This window comes from Oncorhynchus keta, chromosome 27, assembly GCF_023373465.1.
Source record: "Oncorhynchus keta strain PuntledgeMale-10-30-2019 chromosome 27, Oket_V2, whole genome shotgun sequence".
Lineage (NCBI taxonomy): Eukaryota > Metazoa > Chordata > Actinopteri > Salmoniformes > Salmonidae > Oncorhynchus > Oncorhynchus keta.
Window position 1 is genome coordinate 22,886,786 of NC_068447.1, and position 24,492 is coordinate 22,911,277.

Genomic DNA, 24,492 nt, shown 5'->3' on the forward strand with positions numbered 1-24,492 from the left:
ACAGTAGCCTACAGAGGCATACCTGCCTGTCATCTTGATTGATTAACCTAATTGTCCAATAGCAAGACTTTCATTTAGCCTTCCACCTTCTCTTTTTCTCGTCCTTTATCTCTCTCAGGATCTAATGAACGAGCGGGTGAGAAAGCTCCTCAGACGCTGTGCATGATTCATACAATATGAATGTGATTTAATGTTCTAGTCTTTTGGCATTCTCTGTTTCACAGTGGAAATCACACGTTTGCTCTCAGTTCCACCCATAACTCACTTAAACACTCAGAACATTTAGTATTTTCTCCATGTCTCCCCAGCTAGCACATAACATTCTGAGAACCATATGTTTCTTAGAGCTTGGTTAGAGTGTGGTTGCCCTATGGTTATTTTGCACATAACCTTCCCACAACATTCTGGTAATGGTGCAGGATAACCAGCTAGCACATAACGTTCTGACAACCTTTTGTTTCTTAGGTGAGAATTTCAGTAATTCAGCGTAATGTCTCCGACAGGTTTCCTCATTGTTCTATTTAAAGTAATGTTCTCAAATTGCTCCAAGAACAACGTTCTTCTGTGGGAATTTCAGTACTTCAGCATAACGTTTTCTGCAGGTTTCCTCATGGTTCTATTTAATGTCATTTTCTCAGAACATTAAGAAAACGACCCATAAAAAACACAAGTAAACATTATTAACGTTCAAAGAACGTTCTAAGAATGTTATTTATATACATTCAATTTTCAGCGTCACCAAAACTCTGTGTTCAGGTGTGTTGGCCACACCCACTAATTGGCTACACCTAAACTTAATGAGTGCTTGTTTCAATTGAAATGGGGACTATTTTGAATAGACAAAAATCAACAGCTTTGTATGAGTTAAAAAACATTGGCATGCTACAGTAGCTCCATGCTGGTGGCGCAGTGGACTAATTCCATGGACAGAGAACAGAAGATCACAGGATCGAATCGCACGGACACCGTGGCAAAATAAAAATACAGATGTAATGTGTTTACATGACTAATGCCTAACCAAATTAATTTCCATGTGTCCTATCTGTTCTTGGAGTTCAAAACAGTTAACCCAAAGCTGTGTTATTAAAAATCTTATTAGAACGTTCTCAGAACATTATTTAATTACCTTCAAATAACCTATAATTTCAGTTTTTAGAACAATAATAAAACATTCCCAGAACCTCCCTGCAACCTAAAAATTAGCATTCCCAGAACAGGCAAAATGTTCACTTCCATTCTCAGAATGTTTAAAATATTTATGGCTTTGTTCCCAGAACTAATGGGAAACCAAAGTTCCCACAACTTCCAAAGAACCAAATCTGTTAGCTGGGTCTGTGGTATGCGCTGCTCTGATGGGACAGTTGAGTCAAAACAGAAAAAAGTTCTTAGCTAAGGCTCTTTAGTGCTTTGGACCGCTGGGTGCTTCTCACATTCTAGTCATCCTAGGCAGAGATTTAGAGGAAATCTCTAGCTTGGCCGGCAGCTTTGCTCTGGTTTTATAGAACATGGTTTCAGTTTGTATTGTTCCAGTAAATTTGCAGTGTCATTTTCTGTGTTCTGGGTTAGACCTACACTAAATGGCTAAAAGTATTGTCATTCCAAGTTCCTGGGCATTAATATGGAGTTGGTCCCCTCTTTGCGGCTACAACAGCCTCCACTCTTCTAGGAAGGCTTTCCACTAGATGTTGGAACATTGCTGCGGGGACCTGCTTCCATTAAGCCACAAGAGCATTAGTGAGGTCAGGCAATGATGTTGGGCGATTAGGCCTGGCTCATCTCAAAGATGTTCGATGGGGTTGAGGTCAGGGCTCTGTGCAGGCCAATCAAGGTGTTACAAACGGAATTTGACAAACCTTTCCTGTATGGACCTTGCATTGTGCATGGGGGCATTGTCATGGTGAAACAGGAAAGGGCCTTCCCCAAACTGTTGCCACAAAGTTGGAAGCACAGAATTGTCTAGAATGTCATTGTATGCTGTAGTGTTACGATTTCCCTTCACTGCAACTAAGGGGCCTGGCCCGAACCATGAGAAACAGCCCCAGACCATAATTAATCCACCAAACTTTAGAATTGGCACTATACAGTCGGGCAGGTAGCGTTCTCCTATCATCCGCCAAACCCAGATTAGTCCGTCGGACTGCCAGATGGTGAAGAGTGATTCATCCCTCCAGAGAACGTGTTTCCACTGCTCCAGAGTCCAAAGGCAACAGGCTTTACACCACTCCAGCCGACGCTTGGGATTGCGCATGGTGATCTTAGGCTTGTGTGTGGCTGCTCGGCCAAGGAAACCCATTTCATGAAGCTCCCGATGAATAGTTGCTTCCGGAGGCAGTTTGGAACTCGGTAGTGAGTGTTGCAACCAAGGACAGATGATTTTTCAACACTACGCACTTCAGCGGTCCCATTCTGTGAGGTTTTGTGGCCATTGTTGCTCCTAGACGTTTCCACTTTACAATAACAGCACTTACAGTTGACCAGGGCAGCTCTAGCAGGGCAGACATTTTAAATTTGACGAACTGACTGGCTGGCATCCTATGACAGTGCCACATTGAATGTCACTGAGCTCTTCAGTACGGGCCATTCTTCTGCCAATGTTCGTCTATGGAGATTGCACGGCTGTGTGCTAGATTTTATACACCTGTCAGTAACGGGTGTGGCTGAATTAGCCGAATCCACTAATTTGATGTATGAGGTATACTTTCTGATGAGCCAAGTAAGATACAATACTGTAGCTGTGTCCAACAGGTGTAAGGACCATAAGTGAAATGTGAATGGTTCTGACTGACCTCATCCCAGTGTCGTGCCTCCACGTGCAGATGCACCAGGGCCTGCAGGTCTCCCATCTTGGAGTAGGTCTCAGAGGCATAACCATGATGCTTCAGCTTCTGGAAATAGGCCGCACACTTAGCCAGTGGTTCGCGCTCCGCCTTATCCAGCTTACGGGCTATGTCAATCAGCCTGATAGGGGAGTTGAGGAGAGATGAGATCAGATGGAGTGGGAGGGTATGTGTGTGTGTTAATGTGTGTAGTATGGGAAGCTGTCAAGCCTGATAAAGCTTAACGGGGCCAACCAGTCTTTCCCTGTGTTTGTTATGCTGGGCCTGCCTTAGCCTAGGTGGTCTGGGCCAGAGTGGGGGTGTGATTGACAAGCAGCAGACACTGGGTCAGAGAGGGAGCCCGTGGGGAGCCTTGATAGGACCACAGGACCAGCCTTATGTATCTGCCTGCTTCCCAATCACACACCCACCACGCTTTCAAATGACACCATGACTCACAGGAGGGACGAAGAGAGGAGAACCAAGAGCTGTGTGGGTATGTATGTATGTACAGTGGGGCAAAAAAGTATTTAGTCTGCCACCAATTGTGCAAGTTCTCCCACTTAAAAAGATGAGAGAGGCCTGTAATTCTCATCATAGGTACACTTCAACTATGACAGACAAAATGAGAAAAAAAAATCCAGAAAATCACATTGTAGGATTTTTTATGAATTTATTTGCAAATTATGGTGGAAAATAAGTATTTGGTCACCTACAAACAAGCAAGATTTCTGGCTCTCACAGACCTGTAATTTCTTCTTTAAGAGGTTCCTCTGTCCTCCACTCGTTACCTGTATTAATGGCACCTGTTTGAACTTGTTATCTGTATAAAAGACACCTGTCCACAACCTCAAACAGTCACACTCCAAACTCCACTATGGCCAATACCAAAGAGCTGTCAAAGGACATCAGAAACAAAATTGTAGACCTGCACCAGGCTGGGAAGACTGAATCTGCAATAGGTAAGCAGCTTGGTTTGAAGAAATCAACTGTGGGAGCAATTATTAGGAAATGGAAGACATACAAGACCACTGATAATCTTCCTCGATCTGGGGCTCCACGCAAGATCTCAACCCGTGGGGTCAAAATGATCACAAGAACGGTGAGCAAAAATCCCAGAACCACACGGGGGGACCTAGTGAATGACCTGCAGAGAGCTGAGACCAAAGTAACAAAGCCTACCATCAGTAAAACACTACGCCGCCAGGGACTCAAATCCTGCAGTGCCAGACATGTCCCCCTGCTTAAGCCAGTACATGTACAGGCCCATCTGAAGTTTGCTAGAGAGCATTTGGATGATCCAGAAGAAGATTGGGAGAATGTCATACGGTCAGATGAAACCAAAATATAACTTTTTGGTAAAAACTCAACTCGTCGTGTTTGGAGGACAACGAATACTGAGTTGCATCCAAAGACCACCATACCTACTGTGAAGCATGGGGGTGGAAACATCATGCTTTGGGGCTGTTTTTCTGCAAAGGGACCAGGACGACTGATCCGTGTAAAGGATAGAATGAATGGGGCCATGTATCGTGAGATTTTGAGTGAAAACCTCCTTCCATCAGCAAGGGCATTGAAGATGAAACGTGGCTGGGTCTTTCAGCATGCCAATGATCCCAAACACACCGCCCGGGCAACGAAGGAGTGGCTTCGTAAGAAGCATTTCAAGGTCCTGGAGTGGCCTAGCCAGTCTCCAGATCTCAACCCCATAGAAAATCTTTGGAGGGAGTTGAAAGTCTGTGTTGCCCAGAAACAGCCCCAAAATATCACTGCTCTAGAGGAGATCTGCATGGAGGAATGGGCCAAAATACCAGCAACAGTGTGTGAAAACCTTGTGAAGACTTACAGAAAACGTTTGACCTCTGTCATTGCCAACAAAGGGTATATTATATGATTATATTATTGACCAAATACTTATTTTCCACCATAATTTGTAAATAAATTCATAAAAAATCCTACAATGTGATTTTCAGGATTTTTTTTGTCATAGTTGAAGTGTACCTATGATGAAAATTACAGGCTTCTCTCATCTTTTTAAGTGGGAGAACTTGCACAATTGGTGGCTGACTAAATCCTTTTTTGCCCCACTGTATGTATGTATGTATGTATGTATGTATGTATGTATGTATGTATGTATGTATGTATGTATGTATGTATGTATGTATGTGTGTATGTGTGTGTGCTACCCACATGTCGACCCAGCCGTGTTCTCCTATGATGTCGATGGCTTTGAGGTGTTCTCCTGCAGTCAGGTACATCTGAGCAGCGGCCCGCGGCTCCTTGCTGTTCTTAGCCCAGTCGGCCTGCTTGGACATCAGCATGCGAGTGTTTTTAGGGTCTGCCGCGCCCACAAACTCCTACAGAGGGACAGGAAGAGAGGGAGGGTGGGTGAGACAGACAGGCCCATCTGGGTCAGGGCCTGGAGAGGGGGGACATGGAGTCACATAAACAGGGCCAGGATTCCCCCACTGGTGTCCTCCAGCGCTAAAATAAATGGCCTCGAGGAACAGATGGCCACACAAATATACAGCAGCCACAAAAAACGCACGCACACACACGCACACGCACACGCACACGCACACACACACACACACACACACGGGAGGGGAAAGGAATTAGGCCTGTGTCATCTGCTACTGTGAACACACACACAGTGACCACTGCACACACAAAACACGAGATTGTCTCAACTTCAATTGACCCCTTCATCAAAGAATTTCCATTCAACAACTGACACTTGGAAACGTGTAATGCTACAGCCTGTGTGTGTGTGTGAGAGAGTGTGAGAGTGTGTGAGTGTGTGTGTCATTGGAATAGCATACACACCCACAGCCCCGCAAGGCAAGATGCCACCAAGCTTAGATTATTTTTTTTGGGGGTAGCATAAGAACACATCATAAGCCATGAAATGTATTTATAGAATTACAGGAAATTAGCTTTAAAACTGCAAAGAAAACGTGTAGAACAGCAGGAAATTACTTCTAGAATAGCAATAATTTTTCAGAGCCTCATGGTAAAATATTATGATATTAGCAATAAACCTGCACATTTTTCCCTAAAAAAATGTTTCCTTAAAAATATGTATTTATTTATTTTAAAAATGTAAATGGTGTGCGAGTGTGTATTGCCGGGATAATATATAGCGAGACATCTAGTGATGTATGGGAAGATGTGGAGGAGATCTGCCAATGTACAGGTCCTCTATTTGGCATAAGTACACAGTGAGTGAAAACACATGCTGGGATTACCTCTACATGCTCCCGTAGTTTGAACGTCTGTGTGTGTGTGTGTGTGTGTGTGTGTGTGTGTGTGTGTGTGTGTGTGTGTGTGTGTGTGTGTGTGTGTGTGTGTGTGTGTGTGTGTGTGTGTGTGTGTGTGTGTGTGTGTGTGTGTGTGGGATCTCACATGTTTGAACATATTGTATGTAGAGCCTGTGTGCAACGTGCATTAGTGTGTGGGTGTACAGTATAGGCACATTCAAACATTCATCGAAAGTCTGTGAATGTCCAATGTCTAACACTCACCTTTAGCCATACTTGAGGTTATGCGAGTGTGTGAGTACTCGTACTCACCTTAGCGTACTCAAACATGCGCAGGTCCGTGTACATGCTGAGAGCTCTGGAGTCCAAGCCAGTCCTCTTGTAGAGCCTGGCAGCCTCGTGGAATTTCCCCTGGTAGGCATAGACATCCGCAAGGAACAGCTCAGTGTCGCTCTCACCTCTCTTCTTCCTCTCCTGCCAATCCATCGGCATGGACACAGAGAAAGACATGAGCTAACAAAGTGGAGTCAGTTTCACCCTGATACTCCACTATCAGTCCATAGTCTCACGTACACCAAGTTTACAAAACATTAAGAACACCTTCCTAATATTGAGTTGCTAGCTAGCCCATGTTGACTCCAATGCTTACCACAGTTGTGTCAAGTCTTGACACGGGAAACTGTTGAACATGAAAAACCCAGCAGCGCTGCAGTTCTTAACACAACCCGGTGCGCCTGGCACCTACTACCATACCCCGTTCAAAGGCACTTAAATATTGTCTTGCCCATTCACCCTCTGAATGGCACACAAACACAATCCATGTCTCAAGGCTTAAAAATCCTTCATCTACTGTTTGAAATGGATTTAAGATCAACAAGGGATCATAGGTTTCCCCTGGATTCACCTGGTCCGTCTATGTCATGGAAAGAGCAGGTGTTCTTAATGTTTTGTACACTCAGTTTTTTTCATACAGTATGCACACACAGACACAAAGCCTGTTTCGTGGAATTCAATGATCCATTGTTTCCATGTCTACACTCAACACGCAAAAAGAACATGACAATCAAAGACTGAAAGTCCAAAGCAGCTTTTTTAACTCAATATTAACTCATTGCTAGGTGACAATTAAGAACCTTACTGTGATTGTTTTCAATCAAAATAGCTTCTTAGCAAAGAGCAATTTCTCAAGCAAGAATTTTGCTAGGACTGTCTGGGAGTGGTCTGACTGGGGAGGGGAAAACTAGCTGTTATTGGCCGAGGGGTGTGGAACTCTCTTTTTTATTGGTCTATTAACTCATTTACCGCTTGGTGATGTTACCAGGCAGGCCAAAACTCCATCCCAACAAAACAGGCTGAAATTACAGGTGGTCTTTTTTAAATAGCTCTTACACTAAATGTGCATTATCATATTTTTCACAATTTCACACTATTATTCCAAACTCAGTGTGGAAATATATAAAACACATGAAATTCCGTTTTAGACTCCACTGGGCCTTTAATCAGGGAAACGCATGCAATTCCAACAATTCCCTTCCTCTGTCTCACCTTGATGCAGTGGCGTGTATTCATGGGTGCTAAAAAATGTACTAAGAAAAAAAAAAATATATGATTTATTTTTCATCTCTCTGTGTTTTCAGAATTTTCCTTAAATTCACAAGAGGCTGAATATACTGTATCTCTCCAGAGAAAGCATCCGAGTGAGCGAAACAGCGCTCCTCTGTCTCCGTATGTGTAGGCCAGCTATCTGGTCATAAAGAGTATGACATTGTTGCAGCCCGTAGATTTGAATGCAAGGGAAGCCACAGACCAATCACTGAGTGAGCTCAACTGTGAATGGTCCTGGCACACCAAAGAAAAGAGAAGCCAGTTTGGATTTGGCTTCACTCCTATCACAGAGAAATACATCATCGATAGAAACAACTTGAAATGTTGCATCTCGTTATGTTGTTGTCCTCCGGTGGCGAGCTAGCTAAACTTGGCCCTTTCCTAAATTAGCCATGGATGGAGACAGGGATTTGGACATGTGGTTTTAGTTAAATCCCCATACTGGCCAATGATTATAATGGGGATTCTGATCCAACCATGAAGTGCATTGTGCCCCTGGCCTGAGAGGATGGATGTTCAATATGTAACTAGATGTAGAAGGCTAATGTTAACTAGCTAACGTTGTCCATGAAAGGAAGTTAGGCTAGCCAGCAAGCATTTTAGCCAGGTAAATAAACATTCTATAAAAGTGTATACTGTATGACAGTACATAGACTGTTTCGTCAACATGAAAGAGAGGAGGATGGCATTCATTGGCGTTTCTCTGCAAGTAGGGTGAGTCAACATATTTTTTTAACTTGCACAAACGCACACACACACACACACACACACACACATCAGAACCATGGAGAGCCACACCATAAATGGTTTTTGGTATTTTTTAATTGTCACTGTATTAGACTAAGCATAGGTGATTAGATGATGTTGACTTGTACTAACTCTCCACGGTTCTAAATCAATGGTTCTTTAGTAGTCTGAAAATGTCAGAAACATGTACTTTCTTGACCATGCTGTAGGTCATGTAGCTATTGGTTACATGCATTATGCTTTGTAGACTTCACCAGACAGAGGTTGCTCTCTGGTTTTATGATGAAATAAAGGTGTGATTGAATTTATTTTGCCACTGTCTTCTTATTGTCTCGGCCTTAGGTCTATATATCACGGTCGCAAGGCATATGAACTAACAGGTTATAGAGCAAACAACACAATAATCACAACAGCTATGTTGTAATATGGCATTTGTTTCTGGCTTAGCTTCTTACCCATGCACTGCTACTGCTTTGATGACGTCATGGGCAGCTCTGGTCAGCCAGTAAATCCATCCTGATTAAAGCTATGTGGTCTGTTCTGTTTTCTACAGCCACAAACTCTGATCTTGGATTCATACAATTCAGACTAATCCATTATTCATTATTCATGTGAGGGGAGTGTGTCTGTGCCATATTGTACCTCAATGCTGTTGATGAGCTCCAGGTAGCGCAGGTCTCGTACTCTGATGAATGCCTGAGAGAGAGACACACGGGTAAACAGAATGAGTGGAACTCTTACAGTATCCAGAGAATCCACTCAGACCACATCCTTCAGCTATTCTATCACACTAGTCAAACGAGGATGAGAGAGGTTCAACATACAAATAGCTTCAGGCTGCACCATCTAGTGATGGACACTAGCATTGCAGTGGTTCCTGGTTGAAAAAGTGTGTGTGTGTGTGTGTGTGTCTGACCTTCTTAGAGGTGTCAAAGTCGAGGCCCTCCAGTGCTTCCGTGGCCAGATCCCTCCAGTCACTGTCAGTCACACCCAGGCAGGCGATCTGATAGGCCTCCTTGAACATCCTCCTCTCCAGATACTGGTACATGGGAGCCGACTAGGTAGAAGGGAAAGGAAGAGGGAACCAGTCAATTCAACATATAATTAGAAACACAACTAAACAGAAGAAAAATAAAGCTCAGTTCTTCAAGTATTAGTCTTCCAGCCCACCTGAGGCACCTCCACAGCGGACATGGAGTACACGTGCAGGCAGAAGATCTTGGAGCCGTTGTAGCCCACCACGAAGCCCTGCAGCTTCTGCTGATGCACTGGGAAGTTACTGGCCTTGATGTTGAGGTAGCCACTGCCTGAGAAACACAGCATGTCCTCACACTGGGTGTTCCAGGCTACGCTGTTAGCATTGGGCTCCTGGGAAGTAGGGAAGTCAGGGGAAACAGAGGCGAAGGAAAGGAGTGGGACAGCAAGGGAGACGGGTGTTACACTTTACCCCCACAAACATAACCGGTGAACACTCATTTTAAACTGAAGCCACCTCGACCGTGGCCTTAGTAACTCTTGACCCCTAACCTCTGACCTGGAAGAGCAGCTCCTTGGTGTGGATGTCGTAAACCAGGCAGGTGTTGTGTTCGTCCACCACGGCCAGCTTGCTGCGGGATGTACTCATGTCCAGACAACGCACAGACGTAGACTGCTTCAGCAGAGTGATGGCAAATGGGTTGTCAACAAAGATCTTTAGGATCTGAAGAGAAAATTAATAACACAGGATTTGATTGAATGAGCCACAGGATTTGATTGAATTGAGGCACAGGAAATAGCATCTCAATAAGACTAACCTGGATAAATACAAGTAAGTTAGCTAAGAGTTTGTGTGTACTGTATGTCTGTCTGTCAGTCATACTCACAGCTCCATTCTTCAGCCCCACCAGTAGGCCCTCTCTGCCCGGTGGGCCACCAATCACTTTGATGTAGCGAATCAGAGACTCCATAAGCCACTCCTTCTCCTTGATACTGGTGAAGGACAGACACTGCAGCCTCTTCTCCTGAAGAGGAGGGTCAGAGAGGAGACAGTGACAATTTGCCTGACGACTCGCTACATACTGTACTTCATTGTGAGATCATTGAAGTAATTTGCCATCATTGAAGTAATTTGTGATGTCAATATGAGGGGTTTTGTACAAAACAAAGTCATCAGCGATTGGATCATTTCTAACCAATCAAAGGCATTTACGAATTTTCAAAACCCTGCTTTACCCATATGTGTTCTGGATCTGACCCAACTCATCGGTTTCTGGGACTAATCAGAATGTCGAGAATGTGTTTCTAGAAATCATTGGGGAGGTACTTAGATCCAGACTCATTGTAGAGAAGAAACTAACGTCTGTGGGCGTGGCGTATCTTTAGGACAGAGCAAGGAGTTTAGATAGCCAGACAAAGTAAGAATACCACCATGTTAAAACACCAGAGCATCAAACACAGGCATATCTATTTAGTATATTTTATGCATTATCTGGCCACTACTGTAATTCATTCATCACTACCATTTTGTCTACTTTTAATAGTTTACACTTGGTCTTAATATATCCTTCTAATCTTTCTATCCATATTTTTCATTCTCATTCAGTGCTCTGTGAAGATAAAGTCTGATTTGATTTGACACAGACAACCACAGCCCGGTCAGAGGTTAGACAGTCTTAACAGGGAAACCATCAGCCTCAGTTGGTGAAGCTGTAGCAGGGCTATTAGAGGCAGATTTAAAGCACTTCTGTCACACACACACAGATTTAGGGGAAAAGAATACACAGAGTTAACTCCGGACTGCTCGCCCTCCCCTCCTCCTCTCTGTCAAACCACAGAGACACAAACCAGAGAGGAAACCACCAGAGACATCCAGCCAGGTTCAACAGTGCTGTGTTGGTAACCTCTCACTCCTCCCCGCCTCATTTAGGCTGTCTGATGGCTGAGGAAAAGAGACTAAGTGACAGAGTCTCTATTTTTTTATTTCACCTTTATTTAACCAGATAGGCCAGTTGAGAACAAGTTCTCATTTCTAACTGCAACCTGGCCAAGATAAAGCAAAGCAGTGTGACATAAACAACACAGAGTTACACATGAAATAAACAAATGTACAGTCTATAACACAATAGAAAAGTATATATACAGTGTGTGCAAATTAAGTAAGATTAGGGAGGTAAGGCAATAAATAGGCCATATTGGCAAAATTTACATTTAGCAGTTAAACACTGGAGTGATAGATGTGCCGAAGATGAATGTGCAAGTAGAAATACTGGGGTGCAAATGAGCAACAAAATAAATAATAATATGGGGATGAGGTAGTTGGGTGGGCTATTTACAGATGGGCTGTGTACAGGTGCAATGATCTGTAATCTGCTCTGACATCTGGTGCTTGAAGTTAGTGAGGGAGATACGAGTCTCCAGCTTTAGTGATTTTTGCAATTCTTTCCAGTCATTGGCAGCAGAGAACTAGAAGGAAAGGCAGCCAAAGGAGTAATTGGCTTTGGGGGTGACCAGTGAAATATACCTGCTGGAGCGCGTGCTACGGGTGGTTGCTGCTATGGTGACCAGTGAGCTGAGATAAGGTGGAGCTTAACCTAGCAAAGACTTATAGATGACCTGGAGCCAGTGGGTTTGGCGACAAATATGAAGTGAGGGCCAGCCAACGAGAGCATACAGGTCACAGTGGTGGGTAGTATATGGGGCTTTGGTGACAAAACAGATGACACTGTGATAAACTGCATCGAATTTGCTGAGTAGAGTGTTGGAGGCTATTTTGAAAATGACATCGCCAAAGTCAAGGATCGATAGGATAGTCAGTTTAACGAGGGCAGCATGAGAGAAGGATGCATTGTTGTGAAATAGGAAGCCTACACCCTTAAGCTGGGGTAGGCAACTAGATTCAGCCGCGGGCCGATTTTTATGAGAGCGGATGGTCGGGGGCTGGGAAATAATTATAATAATTTGTACACTGGAAATTGACCACAACTAAGCCCATACAGAGGTTTTATTGGATTACATTGAGACATAATCACATAATGTCTCTTTTTTTATTCGTGGAAATACTTGGGAACAGATTTCCATGTTAATTGTACAGTCTTTTTTAACAACAAAAATAAAGAAAAAACCCCAAAAGAAAAAAAAATATTTGATATTTATTTTTTTAACCAAAAACTTTGGAGGTCCCAATAAAAAAAAAACACTTGTGGGCTGTTTTTTGCCCACGGGCTGCCTGTTGCCACCCCTGCCCTAAAGGAGCACAGATACAGCTGGAGCCTATAAGAAGGATAGGAAGAAACATCTGGACGACCACTGGCTCTAACCATCCATCTCTGGCCTCTCTCTCTAGGGTGTTTTGGAGTAGCGACGCAGCGCTAACCGCTAATTCACTGGGTTTCAAATATGATAACAGCATGCTAATGTCTCTCGGCAGGGTCTTTCGCAATCTGTCACCGATGCATTAGTATAATTCACATGAGACGATATCTCTGCAGGCCAGTGTTACTGAGTCAGGCCAAATAGTTTGTGTTGGTATGGCACTTTAGGGACATGCTTATAACGGAATGTTTGAGAAAAGCCTCAAGCCAAAAGCAAATCCGGGACAACAGTTATTAATCAAAGTATTTAGTCTAAATACAGACATTAATGTGAGCAAATAATATGACACAACTACCACTATAGTTTAGATGTGTGTCTGGGGGAAGTAGGTGATAAGGTATGATTTTGGGATTGGGTAGAAGTCTCACCTGACACAGGATGATGTGCTGGGAGCAGACCACGAGCAGGTTGCACTCAAACTTTCTGCAGATCTTCTCCTTGATGCGGTAGTGCATGTCCGAGGAGTCGTCAGAGTACAGCTCGTAGATGAGGATCTTCTCAGGCAGCTGGATGGCCAGGCGGTTCCTGTAGATAGCTATCTTCTTCACAAGCTCTCTGCACTTGATCCTCACTGGGCATGAAGAAAGCACAAAAGTAGGAGGCACAGTTAGAACAGGGCATATAATCCCAGTCCCCAATAGTCCTGAATAGAACAGATGGTGTGACTCTACATAGCCTTCCAATGGACCACCGTATTGCTTACACCCATCCAGTTCCATCAGATCTGCTAACACTGAAGAGGTAGAAGGTAACGCAACGTGCTACAGATTTGAATTTGAATAAAACAAACAGGCCTTTTCTGAATTCTAATAAGAGAAGTACAACACTGTGTACTGTCTAAATCAGAGCTATCCAACCATGTTCCTGGAGCGCTACTGTCCTTTAGGTTTTCACTCCAAACCTAATCTAGCGCAACCTGATTTTAATAATTAGCTGGTGGATAAGCACAATCAGGTTAGTTACAACTGGGGTTGAAGCGATAACCTACAGGAGGGTAGCTCTCCAGGAACAGGGTTGGGGAGCCCTAGTCTAAATTAATCCACCTTTCTGTTCAGTGATGAGGTGCTGGACGATGACATCGGTCATGCTGTCTCTGTAGGCATAGCGGTCCTTGTACAGGCCGTGCACCGTGCTGAAGATGAGCTGGAAGAAGGCTATGGTCCCATCCTGGCAGCCCAACACCTAAACAGAGGAGAGGAAATGAGAGTTCAATGTAGCAGTGGTTCCCATTAACACTTTCATGAAAAGACAGAGAGACAGGGTGTTCCTTCCTTTTGTTAGAGCCCTGTCTGAGACAATGTGGAGATGGCAGCAAGGTAGCACCTTATGCCCTCCCATATGAGTTGTTGGTATTAATATAATCCAAAATAAAGATATAGTGATATTACTTCCATGTTCTCTATGGGTGATCACAGACGCTTTCTCCACAAGTTAAAAATAACTAATCTCTAAATGTGTCCCAAAGTGACATGAGGTTGCATCAACACTTGATCTGACAGATGACATCTGTAGTGTTGTCAGTAGCATTTTATCATTTCAGCTCTTCGTTCTTCACAACATGTCTCAGCATCATATCAGCACTATTTAAAATTATAGCGTTCCAATACAGTTCACTTTAGACACACGCACGTAACACTCTCACACATTTACCCAAATGTACACACACGTGACTAAAAGAAACACACCACATAGTTGGAGTCAGGTTTGACTCTACAGGTCCACACCCAGGAGCTCTGTTCCCCGATGGTGCCGAGCCGCACCCCATCTTTGGTGTAGAGGGAGGCCTGCTTGTCCGAGCCACCCATCACAATGTACTCCCCCTTGGAGAAGTAGCTGACACAGCAGGGGTCATAGGTCAGAGTTCTGTCCTTCCCAATCTGAGAGAGAGAGAGGAACAGATATTGAAATAAAGTCTACTTCACATTTATTGACCTTTAACTGGGCTATGCTTGTCTAGGCCAAGGATTTCCCCTGACTTGGGGAATGGCCTATTTTGTTACCAGAGCCACAGGGTTGTGCACTATATTGGGAAAGCCTACAGTCCTTAGCCCATCCCCTTAAGCGCCTGACCAAAGAGATGGAAAAACACATACACACTTTCTTGCTTCTAAATAGGCTCTATTGTGCTGGCACTTGAAGTCCTTTTGCGCAACGTCATATCAGTTCCCCGACTCTGTGCATCTGTTTCTCCTCACGCTGAAAAATAACCGCCTGACAGTCCATTCTTTTACCCTGAAATCAAACCCTTTTGGACAACCTCCCTTTTTTCATTACAGACTACTCATAGCACGGTAATCAAAACAGCATGTTCACTTACACTGATAAACAGCCCAGTGACAACACATGAGACTAAGGTTCCATGGCAGGGTAATGAAACAGTGCATATTTGTCTGTAATTACAATATTACCCAGGGGGATATGGGGGAGGAGTAGTGACGGAATCATTATTAAATGGCCAAACAGGATCATTTCCAGTGCAGTGTTACGGTTTCAATAGTCCCTGACAGGCTAATTGCAACAGAAAATACAGGGCTTAAAGGTCTCAGACAGTGGCCTCCTTAAGTGGTTTATGTGTTATCGTGGATGAGTGATAGCACCGAGGCCATTGGGGTTTCGTTGACCAATCACCGGTGCCCATCTGGGAGCACAACCTAAACCCGTGGTCATAACCTAGGCCTCTTGATCTGTCACCAATTCAGTGATTAGAGTGTCCGTCCTGCGATTGGAAGATTGAGAGTTGGATCCTCGGGCCGAGTCATATCAAAGACTGTAAAAATGGGACCTAATCCATCCTTGCTTGGCACTCAGCATGAGATAGATTGGGGGTTGCGATATACTAACGTCCTGTGTACTTGGCTCATGCTCCTGCTCCCATGAGCTGTTTCGGCTCATACAAGTCTAGACTCATGAAGCGCTACTTACTTCATCTGTATGTAACAACTTTGTGTCCTACACACCGATGTGCTACACAGTAGTTTCTATTAAGAAAAGTTGCTCTTTTCAATATCTTTCACCATTGCATTTTTAGTATATTTTATGTTTTATTTTATGTTAGACATGTAGACTATTTATTCATTTGCTGTGGAAACAAACCCAACATGTTTATCTAACATGTTCCCACTATCCAGATGGGCCGGAAGAAGGCAAAAACATTTATTAAATTCCAGACGCCTGAAGTAAATGTTGGGGAGATGGTTGACGGACATGCGTTTTGCAGACACACACCTGTTTTCCACTGAGCTGGTAGAAGGACAGCTTCTGCCCCCAGTCTGCCACAGCCAGGATGTCATTGTGCTCATCCCTAAGAGAGACACTCCAACATTAATTTATATTTTCCACTTTAACATTCTGACAATTAAACTGGATTTAGAAAGATTTCAAATCTTATTCACCCAAAAGGTACATTAAACCCTACATCTCACTGGTATGGTAAAAGTAAGTGTCCTATATCATTGTGTTGCCTCCAAACATGTAAATCTAGACCTAACCAAAGTATTTCCCTGAGCTTTGATGTTACCTTTCTCAATTTCTCTGTCCTCCCTCTCTGCCTTCCCTACCTGAGCTGGCTGAAGTGGTCTGGATCAGAGAACCCTCCCTGCAGCATGGGCTCCTCCTCCTCTCCTTCAGGCCTGTCCGTCTCTGCTCCTCTTCCTACCTGCCTCTCTCTCTCCAGCTGCCTGCCTAGCCCCAGGACCTCTACCCTGCTACTGCAGCTCTGGCTGTAGGCGGTGTCAATGACCAGGCACAGGGGCTCTGGCATGCTGCTGTCCACATCCACCGCCTCGTCGTCCTCTCCCTCACAGAAGGGCATCCACTTCCACCAGTCCCTGTCAGAGCCTGCCTGGTCAAATACTGACACTTGCTGGCCATATACTGTCATTCTCTGATTTTCACTACCATGCTTGTTTCACATTGTGAACTGGCAGCTTAAAAAGACTCAATACAGAGAAATATCACTCAGAAAAAAATGTATTATTGTTGATTTCAAAAGCAATAAACCTTTACTCTCCAAGACATTGCACACACAGGTTTAAAATGTTTTACACAGCAAAAAGCCCACATGAGAGGTGAGTGACTCACTTGGAGGGGTTCCATGCGATGGACCAGATAGGAGAGGAGGATCCTCCTGGTCGCTCTATTTTCACCTTCTCCTCTCCGTTCTTATTCCTGATGCTCACCACCCCGTTCATCATGCCCAGGGCCAGGTACTGACCGTCGTTGGTCCACCTGCGGTCAAAAGGATTATGACAATACTGACCATAAGAGAGGCAATCCAAACAAAAAGGAGAGCAGCAATTTGTCAATACTCACCCACAACATGTTATCTTGCTGTTGACTTTGTGCTTGGATACAGATTTCTGTTCTGGGGACCACAGGCCTAGAGAGAGAAACAAGTGATACAGATGCTGCTCTTATGACTGCATGTCTTCAACACCCGTTTAACCCCTTCCCTGTAGAGGTGTAGAGGACAGGACAATCCCAGTGTACCACTCACCAAAGTCCCCAGAGGAGCAGGAGGCCAGCTGGTGGCTGACTGGGTTGTAGGCAACACACTGGATGGAGTCATTATGTCTGAGGAGCAACATACAAACACAATATGCATAGTGAGTGAGCCAGGAGTGACCTCAACAGAACATAATACTAGTGATAATGTTGTAATGTGTGTAATAATCATAGAGATCCTATTCAGTTATTCTAATTCCTAATTCTGTGGTAATAATGATCACTCACGTATATTTCAAAATACCCTCCAGTTTAGATGTCCAGATGATGATGCTTTTGTCAGCAGAACCTGAGGCAAACCGTTTCCCTACAGAGAAGCACAATGTGAGACCCAACAGACTTGTGTTTGTTAATTGGGAACATCCAGATTGGTGTGTTAAAAGTATACTGTACTAAGTACCATCTTTGGCGTAGGCAACACAGTACACTGTGTCCTTGTGTCCTTTCAGAGGCTGAATGAGAGTTCCATCTGATGTGTCATACACCTGGAAAGACAATATGCAATACTTATTGTATGCAATTCCACTCTCCTCAATGTAGCTCTGATTCGAAAACCAATGGCATCATCATCCCCAAACTCACCAAAACACGATTCCCAGCTGCTACAATAAGCTGGCTGCCATCTGGTTTGAAGGCAAGGTCGTAGATACTAGGGATAAAATGTACTGAAATCACAATATGCTGAAAACCTGTTTCAATTATGCTATTAAGCCATAGGTAGCTGCTCTGCTAGCTAGCATTAATGTTCTAGCTGTGCTTAGCCACGCAAACAGATTACCTAGCAAACTAGCAACGTTATCACTCGTTAGTAGACAGATCATTTATTTTAAGATTGCATGAAATGGATAGTGAAAATCTTAGTAAACAAAGCTCGTTTGCTACAGTTGGCTAACTAGATAGCTAGCCAGCCACTGCGGGAGTTTACATAGTAACCGCCGTTGCTATCAACACTCCCAACTGTGCAACATCAGGCCTGTTGATAAAACTGTAAATGCAAAGGCTAGATATCTTACCATTGCTCAACTTTGTCGCGATCATGTACTTTGTCAATCCACGTAGGAACTGCCCTCATTTTGCCTTTTTAACAAATTAAACAGATACACATTAGGTTGTTCAACAGGTTGCTGTCTTTTCGTGGGGCCGAGGATCGTTTACATGGCAGGACCTGCTTGCTTGCTTGTGCGCAGAAACCTTCTCTCTTTCCTGTCCTCCTTCCTGTGTTCTGCGCATGAGTCAAGCAGAGTCGCTCACAAAATAGTTCACAGAACTTCATACAGCACAACGGCAGATACAATTTATCCAAAGATGTTGATGTCATGTCTCCGAAATGCCGAGCACCCGACAACTTTATTAAACTTGATCATTAAGTAATATGCAACATTTTTCTAGAACAGCATGTGATGATGAGGCATGTAAACAAAACACAGCTGTCAGATCAAGCCTCTGCAAATGCATTACTTAGCTAGTCAGTTAAGTTAGCTAGTTAGTTAATAGTCACCTATTTTCCCAATCCATATGACATGATGGACAGTGGATTGACTGTTCTAATTAATATTTTTGTTAGTGGCAGCTAGGTTTAGAGCTTCAACCCCAGATAGATTGAGAGAGCAACATCATGACTGAAGATGAGAGGGAGGACTGGAGCATGAGGATCTCAGCCACATGAAACTCAACAGGGGACAGTCAGCTCCATCACAGGCTGTGAGAGGGACAGTTCACTTTTGATAAAAGTTGTGTTTCAACCTACTGACACCAACAACACGGTCACAACCAGGCTAAAAAACAATGACCTGAACACAGAGAACACCATCACTGGCACACACTAATCCTGATGGAGAGGCAGACGCTATGCTATGGCTGTTCCTGGTTCAGATATGACGGTTAGGAAACAAGCTGGGTCCAATCCATCATATGCTCTCATTCTCAAGTCTTGTTGCATGTAAACATCACTGAAGTATGTCTGTATCTTACTGTCAGGGCTAGGGGCTAAGTGCATTGCAGAGTGAGATCATAAAGTCGGATCAATAATTCCACATGAGGTGACTGATCTGTCTACCTCTGCAGTCCCCAGGGATAGAGGTTCCGTCCAAAGTGTCTCATCAAGCCTCCTCCTTAAAGATGGCGGAGGGGATCTACAGATAGACAACTTTGACGCCACAACAGCCAGGAGTGGCAGTGCAGCTGTAACCCCCCAGCCCAGCCAGGAGAGACAGAGGAATGGTCATCAGGAACACACACGTCACACCTAAGAGGTCACTGATGACAGGTAAAACACAGACAGGCAGGACACAGAGGATTGAATATTACGCCTTTCCCCAAATAACACAAAAAGAGCCTCTTTCGCAAAATCCTACAAGCAGAGAACTCACAGAGTTAGAGAAAAAGGCACTTTGTCAATTCAGTATACCCCTGACAGACCTCCCTTGGCCAGGTGAATCACAAACAGGCAGCTGGGAGAGACACAGAAACTGGCCACACATCAGACACCAATGAGGACATTAACGAGAGAAACATAGAAACCTCTGTGAGAAGTGGTGATGATGATGGTGATGACAATGAGACTGAGAGGAGTCTGCAGGCTGTGTCGGCCGAGCCAGTTGATGATGTCGTACTTGAGAAGAGCCCCCAGAGGAGGCCAGGGCTGCTGAGAGAAAAGCTGGTCAGGCTGGCCCCGGCTCACTGAGCTACAGTACGCTCTCATTGGTCTAGGTGAGTGGTTTCCTGTGTCACCTTTACATGTCCCAGTCCTTAGGGTGCAGTCAGTTCTGAGAGGGGGAGGCTGAGGGTGAAAGAATGGAGAGGGAAAGTGTGTGGGGGACATAGAGGCAGAGGTGAATGATGAAGCGCTGCTATCATCTCCCCAGACCACTAGAGGACGCTGTACACCACTAAAAGATCCCCAGAGCAGTGTGTATGTGCATTGTGCTATGAGTTATGATGGATAATTTGTGTGTATATTTGTGTGTGTGTGTTTACATAGGTGAAACCTCAGGACCATAAACTGAACAAGTACCATGCCTGGTTGTGGGAGAACCATGGGAGTTTGGGAATCTGAACTATGAGGAACTGCAATGTCACATTTTATCACAACCTGTTTTATTAATGGAAGAATATTCTAGTTATTATTCATTAGGCTTATAACCTGGCGGACATACCGGTATCTCTTGGAAATTATCCAGAGATGAGCCTACTACTGATCCCATCTACTCTCAAGACTCAGTAGTAACATTCCATTGTCTTATCAGTAACAAAGCAACTGTCACTCAACACGATTGTGTTACATAAACTGTTTAATCATGTTTTATTAAAAGCCTATTGACAGATTTCTATTGAATTGGACTTTGATGTTGAGCCTCTGGAAATGCAACTGATAAATCAATCAAATGTATTTATAAAGCCCTTTTTACATCAGCAGATGTCACCTAGTTCTTATACAGAAACCCAGCCTAAAACTCCAAAGAGCAAGCAATGCAGATGTAGAAGCACGGTGGTTAGGAAAAACTCTCTAGAAAGGCAGGAATTTATGAAGAAACCTAGAGAGGAACCAGGCTCAGAGGTGTGGCCAGAACCTCTTCTGGCTGCGCCGGTGGAGATTATACTGTAAGTATACATAGCCATTAAGGGTAAATTGTTCTTCAAGATGTTCATAGATGACCAACGGGGTCAAATAATAATTACAGTGGTTATAGAGGGTGCGACAGATCAGCACCTCAGGAGTAAATGTCAGTTGGCTTTTCATAGCCGAGCATTCAGAGGTCGAGACAGCAGGTGCGGTAGAGAGAGGGAGAGGGATGGAGGAAACAGCAGGTCTGGGATAAGGTAGCAGGTCCGGTGAACAGGTCAGGGTTCAAAAGCCGCAAGCAGAACAGCAGAAATTAGATGAGCAGCATGACAAGTTAGCACATCTGGTAAACGGGTCAGGGCTCCATAGCCACAGGCAGAACAGCAGAAACTGGATCAGCAGCACAACCAGGTGGACTGCGGACGGGGACAGCCAGGAGTCGTCAATGCCAGGTAGTCCTGAGGTATGGTCCTAGGTCTCAAGTCCTCCGGGAGGTGAGAGAGAAAGAGTGAGAGAAAGACATGTGAGAATTAGAGGGAGCATACTTAAATTTGGAGAAATCAGTGGAGATTTTGAGTAGCCGTGTGCCACCACCGCAATGACCAGATGATCTCAGACTATGAGATAAAACATAGTCAGATGAAGAAAGAGCAGCTGGAGTAGCAGTGTAGGGGTGAATTAAATTAAGGTTAAATTAAAAATGACAAAATGTGGGTCTCCTGTCTTTCATGAGGTCACCAAATTAAACAACTTTGACAGGATTGTTCTTTAATAAATAACCACAGACCATTCCCACATTCTCAAAAATAGAAATATTGTTTAATTATTCAAACTTTTGAATGTCCATGTGTCTCTCTGTGTTCCACGGTTTACATTTCAATCTCAAACACTACAGAGCATAGAGGCTGCGCATTTTATTACCCACCATAAAACAGCCGACTTCCCGCTCTACCCCCTCTATGAGAGAGAGAGCACGCTGTAGAGCGGACCTACTGTAACCTGATCCTTCAAATCGTCACAGGAGAGTTATGACATTGGCAAAGTGGGCAAACTTAAGCAGGAAAAGCCAACAACGAACAGTAAGCCATCGTACTCATGTATAAAACAACAAATAATGAAAGAAAAGCATTTTTTATTTTTTTGAAGTTAGTGTGGGAGAGGTGGAAAAAATATTGTTATCAATAAATAATGACAAATCCCCTGGCATTTACAACTTAGATGGAAAGCTACTCAGGATGGTAGTTGACTCTATAGCCACTCCTATCTGTTATATCCTTAATCTGAGCCTAGAGGAAAGTCTTTGTCCTCAGGCCTGGAGGGAAGCCAAAATCATTCCACTACCCAAGAGTGGTAAAGCGGTCTTTACTTGTTCTAACAGCAGACCTAGCAGCTTGCGGCCAGCTCTTAGCAAACTCTTGGAAACAATTGTGTTTGACCAAATACAATGCTACTTCTCTGTAAACAAATTAACAACAGACTTTAAGCATGCTTTTAGAGAAAGGCACTCAACATGTACTGCACTGACACAAATGACTGATGATTGGTTGAAAGAAAAGATTGTGGAAACTGTAATGTTAGATTTCAGTGCAGCCTTTGATATTATTGACTATAACCTGTTGTTGAGAAAATGTGTGTTATGGCTTTCCAACCTCTGCCATAGGGTGAATTCAGACCTGTCTATCTAATATAACTCAGAGTGTTTTCTTTAATGGAAGCTCTAATGTCAAACATGTACAGTGTGGTGTTCAGCAGGGCAGCTCTCTAGGCCCTCTACGCTTTTGTATTTTTACCAATAACCTGCCACTGGCATTAAACAAATCATGTGTGTCCATGTACAATACCAGTCAAAAGTTGACACACCTGCTCATTCAAGGGTTTTATTTATTTGTACTATTGTTTCCATTGTATAATAATAGAGAAGACATCAAAACTATGAAATAACACATATGGAATCATGTAGTAACCAAACGAGTTTTAAACAAATATTTATATTTTAGATTATTCAAAGTAGCCACCCTTTGCCTTGATGACAGCTTTGCACACTCTTGGTATTCTCTCAACCAGCTTCATGAGGTAGTCACCTGGAATGCTTTTCAATTGGCAGGTGTGCCTTGTTAAAAGTTCATTTGTGGAATTTCTTTCCTTCTTAATGCATTTTAGTCAATCAGTTGTGTTGTGAAAAGGTAGGGGTGGTAAAACACCAAGTTCATATTATGGCAAGAACAGCTCAAATTAGCAAAGAGAAATTACATTCCATCATTACTTTAAGACAAAGATTAGACAATGCTGAAATTTACAGCCGCAAAAAAAGTGCAGTCGCAAAAACCATCAAGCGCTATGATGAAACCGCCACAGGAAAGGGAAAGGGGATACCTAGTCAGTTGTACAACTGAATGCCTTGAACTGAAATGTGTCTTCCTCATTTAACCCAACCCCTCTGAATCAGAGAGGTGTGGGGGGCTGCCTTAATCGACATCCACGTCTTTGGTGCTCGGGGAACACTCGGTTAACTGCCTCACTCAGGGGCAGAATTACAGATGTTTGCCTTGTCAGCTCGGGGATTCAATCCAGCAACATTTTGGTTACTGACCCAATGCTCCAACTACTAGAAGGAAGACCCAGAGTTACCTCTGCTGCAGAGGATAAGTTCATTAGAGTCACCAGCCTCGAAATTGCAGCCCAAATTAATGCTTCACAGAGGCCATGGTCAAATTGCTGAAACCACTACTAAAAGACACCAATAAGAAGAAGACACTTGCTTGGTTCCAAGAAACACGAGCAATGTACATTACACCAGTGGAAATCTGTCCTTTAGGTTAGGGTTAGTCCAAATTTGAGATTTTTGGTTCCAACCACTGTGTCTTTGTGAGACGCAGAGTAGGTGCACGGATGATCTATGCATGTGTGGTTCCCACCATGAAGGATGGAGGAGGAGGTGTGATGGTGTGGGGGTGCTTTGCTGGTGACACCGTCTGTGATTTATTTAGAATCCAAGGCACTCTTAACCAGCCTGGCTACCACAGCATTCTGCAGCGATACGCCATCCCATCTGGTTTGATCTTAGTGGGACTATCATTTGTTTTTCAACAGGACAATGACCCAACACAACTCCAGGCTGTGTAAAGGCTATTTAACCAAGAAGGAGAGTGATGGAGTGCCTGTCCTCCACAATCACCTGACCTCAACCCAATTTAGATGGTTTGGGATGAGTTGGACCGCAGAGTGAAGGAAAAGCAGCCAACAAGTGCTCAGAATATGTGGGAACTTCTTCAAGACTGTTGGAAAAGCATTCCTCATGAAGCTGGTTGAGAGAATGCCAAGAGTGTGCAAAGCTGTCACCACCCCTACCTTGTCACAACACAACTGATTAGCTCAAACGCATTAAGAAGGAAAGACATTCCTCAAGTTAACTTTTAAGAAGGCACACCTGTTAATTTAAGTGCATTCTAGGTGACGACCTCATGAAGCTGTTTGAGAGAATGCCAAGAGTGTGCAAAACTGTCATCAATGCAAAGGGTGGCTATTTGAAGAATCTCAAATATAAAATATATTTTTATTTGCTTAACACTTTCTTGGTTGCTACATGATTCCATGTGTGTTATTTCATAGTTTTAATGTCTTCACTATTATTCTACAATGTAGAAAATAG

The 24,492-nt window shown here is 43.7% G+C and overlaps 1 protein-coding gene across 3 annotated transcripts in view; it reads right to left on the reverse strand.

Annotated features, from left to right (window-relative positions):
• Window positions 1-18,499, reverse strand: part of ift122 (intraflagellar transport 122 homolog (Chlamydomonas)) — a 32,918-nt gene extending 14,419 nt beyond the window's left edge. The window contains exons 1-20 of one of the 3 annotated variants that reach the window (XM_052481966.1): window positions 18,295-18,499; window positions 17,864-17,930; window positions 17,682-17,766; window positions 17,510-17,588; window positions 17,274-17,350; window positions 17,090-17,156; window positions 16,859-17,005; window positions 16,336-16,605; window positions 16,004-16,079; window positions 14,464-14,655; window positions 13,822-13,960; window positions 13,147-13,349; window positions 10,291-10,428; window positions 9,963-10,127; window positions 9,599-9,796; window positions 9,345-9,485; window positions 9,071-9,124; window positions 6,389-6,550; window positions 5,007-5,173; window positions 2,787-2,958 (exon numbers count right to left, since the gene is read on the reverse strand). In XM_052481966.1, coding sequence (XP_052337926.1) covers window positions 2,787-2,958; window positions 5,007-5,173; window positions 6,389-6,550; window positions 9,071-9,124; window positions 9,345-9,485; window positions 9,599-9,796; window positions 9,963-10,127; window positions 10,291-10,428; window positions 13,147-13,349; window positions 13,822-13,960; window positions 14,464-14,655; window positions 16,004-16,079; window positions 16,336-16,605; window positions 16,859-17,005; window positions 17,090-17,156; window positions 17,274-17,350; window positions 17,510-17,588; window positions 17,682-17,766; window positions 17,864-17,930; window positions 18,295-18,353 — 2,658 coding nt within the window. In that variant the 5' untranslated portion in view covers window positions 18,354-18,499. Of the gene's footprint in view, window positions 1-2,786; window positions 2,959-5,006; window positions 5,174-6,388; window positions 6,551-9,070; window positions 9,125-9,344; window positions 9,486-9,598; window positions 9,797-9,962; window positions 10,128-10,290; window positions 10,429-13,146; window positions 13,350-13,821; window positions 13,961-14,463; window positions 14,656-16,003; window positions 16,080-16,335; window positions 16,606-16,858; window positions 17,006-17,089; window positions 17,157-17,273; window positions 17,369-17,509; window positions 17,589-17,681; window positions 17,767-17,863; window positions 17,931-18,294 lie in introns of those variants that run through there. The other 2 variants (XM_052481968.1, XM_052481967.1) reach the window with 2 other exon arrangements.
• Between the last annotated feature and the right edge of the window lie 5,993 nt (window positions 18,500-24,492).